The sequence below is a fragment of the Ambystoma mexicanum genome, chromosome 12, assembly GCF_040938575.1.
Source record: "Ambystoma mexicanum isolate Mex_15411 chromosome 12, UKY_AmexF1_1, whole genome shotgun sequence".
Taxonomy (NCBI): Eukaryota; Metazoa; Chordata; class Amphibia; order Caudata; family Ambystomatidae; genus Ambystoma; species Ambystoma mexicanum.
In genome coordinates, this window is record NC_090936.1 from 429,150,602 (window position 1) to 429,162,688 (window position 12,087).

General features: G+C 47.4%; 1 protein-coding gene across 8 annotated transcripts in view; it reads right to left on the reverse strand.

Annotated features, from left to right (window-relative positions):
* Window positions 1-12,087, reverse strand: part of KDM5A (lysine demethylase 5A) — a 1,841,472-nt gene that overhangs the window by 1,543,073 nt on the left and 286,312 nt on the right. For 7 of the 8 annotated variants that reach the window (XR_011281783.1, XM_069628595.1, XM_069628593.1 and 4 more), the window contains 2 exons: window positions 7,126-7,225; window positions 6,357-6,410 (listed from right to left, as the gene is read on the reverse strand). The exons of the other annotated variant lie outside the window; for it this stretch is intronic. Coding sequence is in view for 6 of the 7 variants with exons in the window: in XM_069628595.1 (XP_069484696.1) it covers window positions 6,357-6,410; window positions 7,126-7,225 (154 nt within the window). In the remaining variant the exon portion in view is untranslated. The remainder of the gene's footprint in view (window positions 1-6,356; window positions 6,411-7,125; window positions 7,226-12,087) is intronic. 8 annotated transcript variants of the gene reach the window in all.

Consider the following 12,087-nt stretch of genomic DNA (forward strand, 5'->3'; position numbering starts at 1 on the left):
GCCAGCTCGGTCACGAGCTTTGACACTACTCCCTGAGGGCTACAAGATCCTCTCCGCACCCAGATCCACTCGGCCTGGAAGGGGCGTAGCCCTGATCTTTCCTGAGTGGATGCCTGCCACTATCATTCCCATTCAGATTTACTCCTCTTTTGAATGCCTTTGTCTGCAGGCTCTCAATCTCTCCTAGCCACTCTTACTGGTGCTATTTTCTACCGGCCCCCTTGGCAAATCACCTCTTTTCTCTCTGAGTGGGCTGACCACTCCTCCCTCCTGGCCTCAACAACTCCTCCTTGCTGACCTCAAAATCCACCTCGATTTTCCCTGTCCTTCATCTGCTCTTTCGCAACCTCTGCGATTCCCTCTCTATCCTTCCCCTCTGGCCCGATGTCCTCTGCAGGGCACACACACACTTGATGTCTTGATCTCCCCTGGCCTCCCACTCTCTATCCCTCTGACCACTCCTCTCTCCTGGAGTGACCACTGCCTATCTCTCCTCTCTTCCCGCCCCCAAGCCAACCCCACCCCAACACTGCCACTTACTTTCTCTGACATCCGACCTATGAAGCGTGTGTCAGCCGAGGCTTTCACTGCCACGTTCTCTCCCCCTCCTCCTCATCCTTCTCCTCCTCCGGCTGACTCACAACCCGACACAACCCTGCCCTTCTCTACCATCGCTGATACTCTTGATGCTCTTGCCCCTGTCATGAGGATCCGCTTGAAGTCCAAAGCCAAGTGGAATTCCAGGTATGACTCTGACCTAGCTATACTTAAACGTAAGTGTATGGCGGCCGAGAGGAAATGGAGGGCTTCTTGTTCATCCTCTGACAAACTGGCCTGTCGCCTGCTCCAAAGGCACTACCGACGCTCTGTCCGCACTAAGAAGAGAGCCCACACTCAAGCCTGTATCTCTGCGGCATCTAACAACTCGGCCAAACTCTTTAAAACATGCAAAGAGCTTGCCAACCCTGCGGCAGCCCTCACCCCTCCTATTGCCTCCCAGGCTCTCTGCAATGCCCTTGCCTCGCACTTTCTCTCAAAAACCCAGGACATCCTGTCCATCCTCTCCTCCCCTGCCCCCCTATTCCCTCCCAGTCTGTGCTTGCAGACCCCCCCTTTACCTACCCCCCCACCGTCCTTCTCTTCCTTACCTATTTTCTCCCCTGACGAGGTCGCTAGACAAGTCCGATCTATGAAAGCCTTGTCAAAACAGGTTCATCCCTGTTCCTCTAAAACCATCAAGGACCACATTTGACACCCTCGTTCCGGCCCTTACCGATTTTTGCAACCACTCCTTTGCCTCAGGATCCTTCCCCGCCCCTCTGAAGCACTCCCTTGTGCATCCTTTTCTCAAGAAACCCACAACTGATCCTTCCTGTCTGGCTAACTATCGCCCAATTTCCATTATCCCCTTTCCAGGCAAACTCCTGGAAAAGCTGGCCGTCTCTCAGCTTAACCTTCATTGAGATTCTGTTGGCTGTCTCCATGACCACCAGTCTGGCTTCAGAGCGGCCAGAAGGACGGAAACTGCTCTCCTGAACACCTGTGAAGATCTTCTCTCCAACCTGGACTCTAACATTCCCTCTATCCTCATCCTTCTTGATCTCTCTTCTTCCTTCAACACGGTCAACCACACCATTCTGCTCAACCGTCTCTGTGATAACCTGGGTATCACTTATCAGGCTCTGGCTGATCTATTTCCTCTCTGATCGACCCGCCCAGGTCCAACTGGGGTCCTTCCTATCATCTATCTTCCTCTCTACCTGTGGGGTTCCCCAGGAGTCTAACCTCTCCCGCTGGCTCTTCAACCAATACCTGGCAACTCTCGCCCACTGCATTGCCATTTTCTAATCAAATTTCCATTGCTACGCTTATGACACTCCACTCATTTTCTGGCTGCCCTCGGCCACCTCCTCTACCTCTCTTATCTCTGACTGCCTAACTGCCATTCAACATTGGTGTGCAGCCAATGATCTTTGTCTGAATGCCAGCAAGACTGAGATCCTCATCATCGGCACACCATCTAACATCCTTTTCCCTCACTCTCTGGCCTGCCTCCCTTGGCCCTCCTCCAACCCCTACCTGCGAGGCTAAGAACCTCGGGGTCATCTTTGACTCCACACTTTCCTTCTTCGCCCATATCTCTGAGGTCTCTAAAAAGTCAAACTTCCTACGGAACCACCTCAGATGTACTATGCCTTTCCTCTCTTTCCCTCAGAAGCTCACCGTCTCCCAAGCTCTGGTTCTCTCCAGGTTGGACTATTATAACAGCCTCTTTCTAAATCTACCTGCCTCTACTCTGCACCCTCTGCAACTTATCTAGAACAGGACTGCAAGACTTGTCCTTGGCCTCAAGCCTTGGGATCGTATCTCTCCAGCTCTGAAATCTCTCCATTGGCTCCCAGTGGATGTGAGGATTAAATTCAAAACCCTCTGCATTGTCCACAAGGCTTTCTGGGGCCTGGGTCCAAAATACCTTCAGCTATCACTCTGCAAATAACTCCCCTCTCCAGCTCTTCGCTCCCCTACCTCTAACTCCCTCCGGGTCAATCGTTTTTCAAAGAAACGAGCTGGGGGTAGATCATCATCAGCTAGGGCCTCCCTCTGGAACAGCCTCCCTGCCACTCTAAAACTTGAGGAGAACCATCTCTGGTTCCGGAAGCACCCTAAGATCATCCCCTTTGCTTCTGCCTTCGCTCCCCCCTCTCCCCTGCTGATCTGCTCTCTTGGCACTGTGCACCTGGTCACCCTCTGTCCCCTAGGCCCAGGTACCTGCTCATCCTGCCACCCTCCTGCACTGCCTCCTGGCCACCCCTTGCAGTGGGGACTGTATCTGTACACATACAGTCCCCCCCACCCCGTTTTTCTTCTTTTTCTGCACTTATCAGATTTAGCGAGTCTGCTGCCTTAAAAGCAACACTTGCCACTTGCTGGCTGTACTACCACTGTTTATTGCCCCTCCATTTTTTTTTAATTTATTATTTATCTGCTCTCCTCTGCTCTGCACTTACCGCTCTCCCCCTTCCATGCACTTTTTCCCCCTTTTCCCATGCATTTGCGCATTCTCAATGTCACTGGGCCTAGTAAAAGAGTTGTTGGGTTGTGTTCTCCCCTCTTCCCCTCCCTTGCCTAGTCACGCTCTGAAACTCTTGTTTACGAACGCAATACAAATAAAATATATCTAACCCTTCTGTGAGTTCTTGGACTAGTTTCGCATCTTTAAATTGGGTGGCCGGGTAATGCCATTTGCACAAAACGGCTGGTTTCTTTTTATGTTTAGGGTTATGGGCAGGTGTGGTCTGACTGTATGATCGTCCCGACTGCAATCCCTGTTGTATGACCCAGGAGACCTCTAGAGAGCCATGCATATTCTATCCTTGAGTGCGTGCGAGGGGCATGCAAATAGAAGATATAGCCCTCCTCGTCTCCCTCTAGCTCACTCCACGCGTCCACTAGGGCCAGATCTTTCATTTTTCCCCCCCGAGCACACCTGAAGGTGTCCCTTGTGCTCCTGGCTGTTTGTTGCTTCTATCCTTAGTGGGGTCCCACGCTATGTAGAAGTTCCCTGTTAAGATAATGTGAGTCTTGGCAAATTTTTTGAGTATGGTTGGAGCTTTTTGGACAAATGCATCCTGGCCTGTGTTGTGAGCGTATAGTGTCACTACTGTGTAGGCTTTCCCTCTCCCAGTCAGTGCTACTGCTATGCATCTCCCCTGCTCATCGGCATCTGGTCCCAATCGGGGGCCAGGTCTAGCCCGTCTTTCAGGGCCAGGAGTACTCCTCCTTTCTTGTTGGCTTGGAAAAGTCTTGTGTAGCCCCAGAACTTGATCCTTCTTGTGTCCCTGGTGTGGACATGAGTTTCTTGAAAGGTTGTTCCCTTTTTAGGTATCTCTATTCTTTTCCTTTTGATAGGGGAATTTAGGCTGTTGACATTTAGCACTATAATCTTTAGGTTATTGCTGCTACCCATTGTCGCGTGTGTGTTCCTCTTGTAATTGTGTGGCTTTCGGGATGGATCTGGGAGCTGCCCCTTTGGTTCTTCCATCGTCTCCCTCTTGCCCCTTCTACTGTGGACATCCTGTCTTCCCGGACCCTCCCCCCCCCTCGATATCCTCCCACCCCCCTTTTGTCTGGGCAAATTCAACTGGCAATTAGCCCCCCTCGAATCAGTGTCTTGAGAGTTGAATCCTTGAGTAGTACCAGGTTTGCCCGGTGCGGGTTCTCCCAAACCCATTCCAAGAGTCACTCGCCCATCCCCTTCCCACAGGGCCTCTTGTAGGCCTTGCTAGCGCAAAAACTTAACTTGCGCCCTTCCCCAGGAGAGATGCTACGATGTGGGCCCCCACCGTGCTGCATGTCAAGCCGGGAGTGTAGTTGGGGGTGGGGGTGGGGGTTAGGAGGAGAGGAGTTTATTATTGTCTTGATCTCTTCCTGCTGCGGGCCACTGCAAGGTAGTTGGTGTTCCCCTTTTTTTGATCTTTTGGGACCTACTGTGGTCCATTCCCATGGTCTGCGGGTGTTTAGCTGAAGGTCCGATGGGCGAGCTGGTTCATGGCGGTCTAATACCCAGGAGGGTAGCTCCTTGTTCATATGTCAAAATGTTATGTTGCTTCCCCTGCCATTCAAAGAGTACCCCAAACGGGTATGTCCATCTGTACCGGATCTCTCAAGAAGGCTAGGATTAGGCCCATTTTCCTCCTCTTAATGAGGGTCGATTGTGTCAAGTCCTGGTATAGGAACATTTCTGCTCTGTTGTGGGTGTTCTGTCTCGCCCTCCTGACCTTTGGGAGTAATTTTTCCTTGGTGGTTTAGTCCTGGATGGCATCCAGAATATTCCTCGGTCTCGCCCCCGGTTCCTGCCTGCGGGGGCCCACTCTGTGGATCCTGTCAAATTTGATCTCCTGGTCAGTGTCGGATTCCAGACGGCCCATGAAGTTATTTTTAACAACTTCCGCAAGGTCTTGGTCCTCTGTGTCCTCCGAGAGGCATTTGATGTGGGTTTTGGACCTCCTGGACCTATTTTCTAGGTCCTCTGCCTATAGTTCGAGGTTGTGGGTGGCGGTTGCCAGGGTTTCCAGCAGAGCATCAGGTCGGACATCTTCTGTCAGCTCCTATATCGCCCTTTCATTAGTGTCCAACCTCTCTTCCATTTTGTTGAGGTCTCTCAATCTCCTACAGCTCCTCGGTCTGGTCCTCCCTCAGAGCGTCCATTTTTTTTTCTGTACCGCAGAGGTTATCCTGTCCCCAATGTCACTGAGAAATTGCTTAAGCATAGACTGTTACGGGTGGGTCCTGTTCCTCCTGCGTAAAGTCCTCCCCTGGCTCCGGGGGTAGGTCTGCTATATGGTGTCCCCCAGGAAGGTCTCTCTCTTTGGCCCAGATCTTAGCCAGGGTGCCATCCTGGGGCTTTCTGGTGGTTTTCGCCGACAATGGAGGGTCCTTTTCCCCCTGGTTTTTGACATGGTTGATAGACAGGTTGTATGTCAGTAGCCTAGAGGCTTGATTTGTTGGCTCTAGTTACATACTACTCTGGCTCCGCTGGGTTATCCGTCTTCGCCTTGAGTTCTGAAGTGCCCGCCTTCTTTCCCGATGGGCCGCCCAAGAGCCCTGTTCCCTTTCCTGATGCAAAGGCTCCAACAGGGGGTATCTGTTCCGTGTCCCACTCCCCACCTATGTGCTCCTCCTGACTGGGTGCATGTGCGCCGTTGGCGGGGCGGCTGGTCCCTTCCCTTTCTGTTGGTGCCAGCGAGCTGCCCCAGTGTCTCCTGGTCGCACCCCGCTCTCGGCTTAGGCGTGGTACTATTAGTTATTACCCTGATAGCCATGGGGGGGCATGCTCATACTCTTCTTGTTTTATAAAGTAATTATGTTTAATGTCTTATTCTTTAAATGGTTATGAAAATTGTTTTATGACAAACATTCTTTTTTAACTTTTACATTTTAAAAGCGTATTGACCTGCTGTTTGTTTAAGGCTTTATTGCCAACAGAAAAAAAAGAAAAAAAAAGAAAATCTAATCTTGCTGTAGGGCTTCTCTTGTATTAATGTATTTTCAATTTCAAAACGGGTCACTTGGATTGCTACTATAGATCAGCTGATTAACGCACCTACAGAAGAAATTGGTTTGTCAAAGTTTTAAAATTCCTTTGTGGGATTGGGTCAAATTAGGTTTGTATAATTGAGAGATTGATTAAAAAAAAAAATACTAAAAAAAGTAGGTAATAGTGACATAAGTTATAATTTTATGTAGATGCTAGTAGAGGTTTTGTGCTTTATAGAAAACACTGTTCAAGTAATCAGAATCTTAAGAAAACCCAAGGAGAAATGGAGTTGCACATGTAGATTCAAAAATTCAAGTACCTTGTTTTATTTCCACGTGGCAATATTGCTGTTTACTCTCTTTGTTGGAAAACCCTAGAAAAGTAGAATTGGGTTGTTACAATTTTATTTAAACATAAACACTCAGTACTTTAAAAGCAGTCAGACACCAAAAGGCATAATGTATGTAAAATTGTCAAAACAGAAATATCAGATAAGGGTGGCGAATACCCTACTTTAAGGGCATGTGTTGGAAGATGAAGAGATCGTCGGTCTAAGGGTATCCAATCTCAACTACACACTCCATCACATCATACAAGAAAGCTATTCAGCCTTTAACAAGTGGCAAAAGGATGACCCTTTGCTTTTCAGGTGTTTTGATGCTTGGACACAATGCTTGGTGCTGTCCGTTGGGTTTCTAGTTACTTGAGACTGGTTTGATTTGGTACTAAAAGAAAAATGTACCTAAAAGACGCTACACACCATGCATTAAGGCCTCCAAGTGCCACTCACGTACGGGCACAAAAACCAATCAGACCAGCCACAGTCTGAGCACAGAGACAAAGAAAGAAGACATGTAATATACAAAAGGTAAGGGAGGATAGCACATGTGTTTCCAACATCTTCAACAACAATCTTTCAACAAGGGTGCCTACACCTGATAACCCTGCCCTGTTACTGTTAATTCAGACAGTTACTATCCATCCAAAATTCCCAACAGCCTATTTGCCAACCCACAAGCTAGATAAGCCCAACCCCCACTATCTACAAGTCATACTAGCATTTCAGCTACAAAATAGGTTGCACTCACCTCTCTCCTTCACTGCTACCTCCAAACTCATTTTTGGACCTGCACCAAAGATCTGCAGCTTTTTCAACTCTGTGCTTTTACCCTTCTCTGCTGCATCATTCTGGAAACAAAACCAATGAGATCAGCCAAGGTGAAAGGTTAAGGCCATAATGGTTTGGGCAGCTTCTTCTACTGTAAATCCCAACCTTTCAACAAATCACCTGCCTGCCCCCCTTGAGAGAGAACATTGATCCCACGGCAAGTGCCCTTGTGAGTCAAGCACAAGATAGCAGAAGTACAGAACTCAATTACCTGAATGATTATTCCAGTACTCGATCTGTTTCAAAAGCCTGTATCATAGGATTCTTAAGTTGTGTTAGTGTATTCAATGATTGTTCAGAAAGGAATTGTAACTCTGATATTCCATTAATGCTTGTATTAGTTACGTGTTGGTTATTTTGAAAAAATGTATAAAGTGTTGAAATTAGAATTTGAGGGGCTGTGCTTGTGTCTCACTCCTTCACATGTGGTGCAAGTAATCCACAACTGTTTGAGAAGGAGGAAGAGCATGACTCCATAGTAACCAAATTACAATTAAAGATAGAACAAATGTGATCAAAGTATATTCTAAAATTCCTGCAAACTATTATCAATTTCTATGTATACAAAGAAAATGTCAAGCCCTTTTAGGCAATTAAGAAAAGCTATATCACTCACAATGTTGACAACTATATTGTCTTATTGTAAATGTTAATGACATTAAGGATGTAATGCAGAGCAGGAAAACAGCACTACTTTCAGTTTAGCCTACTGTATACATCTACACAGAGCTGTTTCCACAGGTCGCTCCTGAAATTAAATCTTTGAAGGCAAGTTTCATCTATTTAATTTGAGAATGCATTTGTATAGTTAAGTTTCATTTTCCCACCACACCCCAGGTTCCAGCTCTTAATTTTGAATCAGTATCCAGCTATTGAGTTACACAGCTGTCTCAGAGAATCTGGGAGTCTCTGATGCACGACAAACAATCCATCAATGGGTTCCCCAGATTGCCAGAGTGCCTTCCTAGTGCCTTCACAGAGGCCTCAAGCTGCCCTGTGTCATTACCAAGGACTTAGGAAGGGTCTGTGTCGTAAAGAAGGTGTTCACATTTCTTAGACCTGTATTTAGAAGGGTGGTTGTTATCCACAGTCAATCGCTCAATTTTCCCCTAGTTTAAACTTAAGTATATTTAGGATCACCCACAAATGAAATACTTTGAGGCAGTAATGAAGCAGGTGAATTATCAAAACTAGAAACATCTGCTAAAGCATGACAATCTAGGTACTGACCGCACACATGCAAAAGAGGAGCGGTAGGGATGAGATGGCAGGGACAACAGAGGCAAGGAATCTGCATTTAGACACATGGCAGTAAAGAACGGGTAACAGCAAAGCAGGTGCAGTATTTCACCAGCGCTAGGCTTCATAGTAATATCTGCTGCCAGCTCCAACAAGGAAAGTGGATTGGCCAAGTTGTGTGTGCCCTGAAACTGTAGCCCATGATTTATGCACTGTGCAAGGATCGATCACAGTAGCCAGGAGAGAGGAAATCCTGTGCTCTCCCACCCTTTCCCAGGCATGGCCGTTAAGATGATTATGCTGTGTGCCCCCAGTAGTGCCAGTGAATGTCAAGTGCCATGGGGTGGGGGGAAGGAAAGGAGGAGTGTGGAAAGAAGGTGAGTTCTGGGATCATTTTGAGGCAATACCTGAACCATGGGTGACTGTTTGGAGTGCACAATACCAAGGAGAGGTGCTTGCAGGGGACATGTGTTCGGTTTCCTGGTGAAAGACGGTATGACACTAGGAAGCTACCGTCAGCCTCCAACAGGCATCCCCTGAAGGTGCATCTCAAGCCATTTTGGATACGTGAGCACAAGCAGGAGGGTTGACCAAATGAGAAAGGATGGTTGAGATGAGTTCATCAGTTTACAGAGAATTCAACTGTTTGAAGGAGAATACTTGCATAAGGATATGAAGAGTTGTACCGATCCTTAAACCAGGAAGTCGCAGAAGAAGTGTGCCTCCTATAGGCCGATTTCCCTCAATAATCAGGGTGCCAAAATACTTATGGCGGTCCTAGCTGACCGCCTAAAACAAGTAGTGCCCACAGTGGTTGCCAGTCAATTCGTCGAAAAAAATTGGTCGACCAGACAAATGGTCGAAGCAAATTGGTCGAAAACCATTTAGTCGAAATTTTTTTGTTTTCTATTTTAACCCTTTTTTTTTTTTTTTTGGGGGGGCCCCAACCCACTTTTTTTCTCTAAAAACCCCTTTTTTAACTAAACGAAAACCCAAAAAATAAATATATAAATAAAAAAAAATTTCGACGAAATGGTTTTCGACGAAATGGTTTTCGACCAAATTGCAGTCGACCAGTTTTTTTTCGACGAGTTGACTGGACACCCCCACAGTGATCCACCAGGACCAGACATGATATGTCCCGGGACGGAACACGTCATGGAATCTCTGTAGGCTACACCATGTGATAGACCGGACAAATCTTAGACAGGGCGAATGCGCAATAGTGTCCCTAGACGCCGTTAAAGCCTTTGACTCTGAACTGGGGTGGCTGCTGAATGTCCTCGCCCACTTCGGCATAGGGGGAAGGGTTCCTTAGATGGATCAGGATGCTGTATAAAGACCCTAGGGCCAGAGTGAAAACAGGGCGACGTATTTCGGAAGCCTGGAGAATATACAGAGGAACTAAGCAGGGCTGCCCAGTGTCACCAATGATAGATATATAGAAATATATATATATATATATATATATATATATATATATATATATATATATATGACAATGCATTACTTACCGTAAAAGAATTTCTGATGGTTGTATCTGCTTAGATTCACATGCTGTGCATAGGTCCGACATCCAGTGGTCACTGCGGAGTATTGCATTTTGTTTTTCGTAGTCGAAAAGGGACGTCGACAAGGCGTGTCTGAAATACTATCCCTATAGTGACGTGCGTTGTACCCACAATCCCTCACGCGTCGAGGTCCCTCTGTTTGTATTTTTCTGCCCTGAGGGAGCCTTCTAGACGTGAGTGAGTACAGAAAAGAGAGATATAAAAGGAAGTCTATGTTCCTTCCATCCGAGCGGGGAGGAAGGGTGGGCGCATGTGAATCTAAGCAGATACAACCATCAGAAATGCTTTTACGGTAAGTAATGCATTGTCTTCTGATGTTTGTTAATCTGCTTAGAATCACATGCTGTGCATAGAGTAGCGAGCAGTACCCGGAGTTGGCGGTGGTTATGAGAAGGAACAGTAGAGAAAAGATGTCTTAATACTGCCTGTCCCACCTGGGAGTCAGATCTCGAGTGTGCATCTAGACAGTAGTGTTTTGTAAAGGTGTGCACAGAACTCCAGGTAGCCGCTTTGCAGATGGACTCAAGGGGAACATTTGCAATGAATGCTATGGACGCCCCCGTGCCTCGAGTAGAGTGTGCTCTTGGCTTAAAGGGCAGTTCTCTCTTAGCAAGAGTATAGCAGAGAGTGATGCATTGAACAATCCATCTAGAAATAGTGGACTTTGAAACTGCATCCCCTTCTCTTCCTGCTGCCACCGAGACGAAGAACTGATTAGTCTTCCTCAGTGGTCTGGTGTTTTCCATGTAGAACATGACCGCTCTGCGCACATCTAGTGTGTGTAGAGTTTTTTCTCCCAAGTTGGAAGGATTTTGAAAGAACGTTGGCAGTTCTATAGACTGGTTTACGTGGAATTTCGAGATGAATTTTGGAGCAAACCTTGGGTGCGTGCGTAGAACCACCTTATCTCTGAACTGTAACGAAGGGGTCTAGAACAGAAAGAGCCTGTAGTTCACTTACTCTCCTGATGGAGGTGATAGCTATTAAAAAAAACAGTCTTAAGAGTGAGGTCTTTAAGAGATGCTTTGTGCATGGGTTCGAATGGTGAGCCCATGAGTCTGGTAAGTACCACGTTAAGGTCCCATCCGGGAGCTGGGTCAGCTATCGGGGGGTGTATTCTTTTTACTCCCTCCATGAAGGCCTTTATAACAGGGATCTTCCACCACGACACCTTGAGTTGGGAAGTGGTGTATGCAGAAAGTGCCGCTAGGTGGACTTTAATGGAATTGAACACTAGACCTGAATCCAATAAGTGGGTCAGGTATAGAACAATATGTGTGGGAGAGCAGTCAATCGGGTTGATGCTTTTTCCTCTGCACCAGATGACAAATCTCTTCCACTTGCTAGAATAGCAGTGGCGAGTGTTAGGTTTTCTGGCTTCCCTGAGGATGTCCATGCATCTCTGCAGGAGCTGTAGGTGTCCGAATTCTATGATCTCAGGAGCCAAGCTGCTAAGTTCATGTTCTGGGGGCATGGATGCAGAGTTCTGCCCTTGTCTTGTCACAGCATGTTGTACGGGCAGGGGAGTTTCACTGGGGGAGATAGAGAAATCTCCATCAAGTGAGCGAACCATGGCTGTCGGGCCCAGATTGGGGCCACCAGTATCATGGTCACTTGTTCCTGGTGCATCTTGTGCACCACCTTGTTGAGAAGGGGAGTCGGGGGAAAAGCGTCAACAAATTTCCCTGACCATTGCATCGATAGACCGTTCCCCTTGGATTGGTTCTGGGGGTACCTGGAGGCGTAACTTAGGCATTGTGAGTTCTCCAGGGTTGCGAATAGGTCTATTTCTGGGCATCCCCATTGTGTGAAGACGTCGAAGACTATGTCTTCGTGCAATCGCCATTCGTACTCTTCGGGCAGGGGGAAATCTCTGCTGAGTTTGTCTGCCAGCAGATTGAGTTCCCCTGGTACATGTTGTGACAGTAGGAACATGTTTTGTTTGAGAGCCCACTTCCATATATTTTGGGCCAGTTTGGACAGTCCTGGAGCGTGGGTGCCCCCCTGCTTGTTGATGTAGTACATGGCTGTGGTGCTGTCTGTAAGGACCAACACAGTCTTGCCTTGTAGGT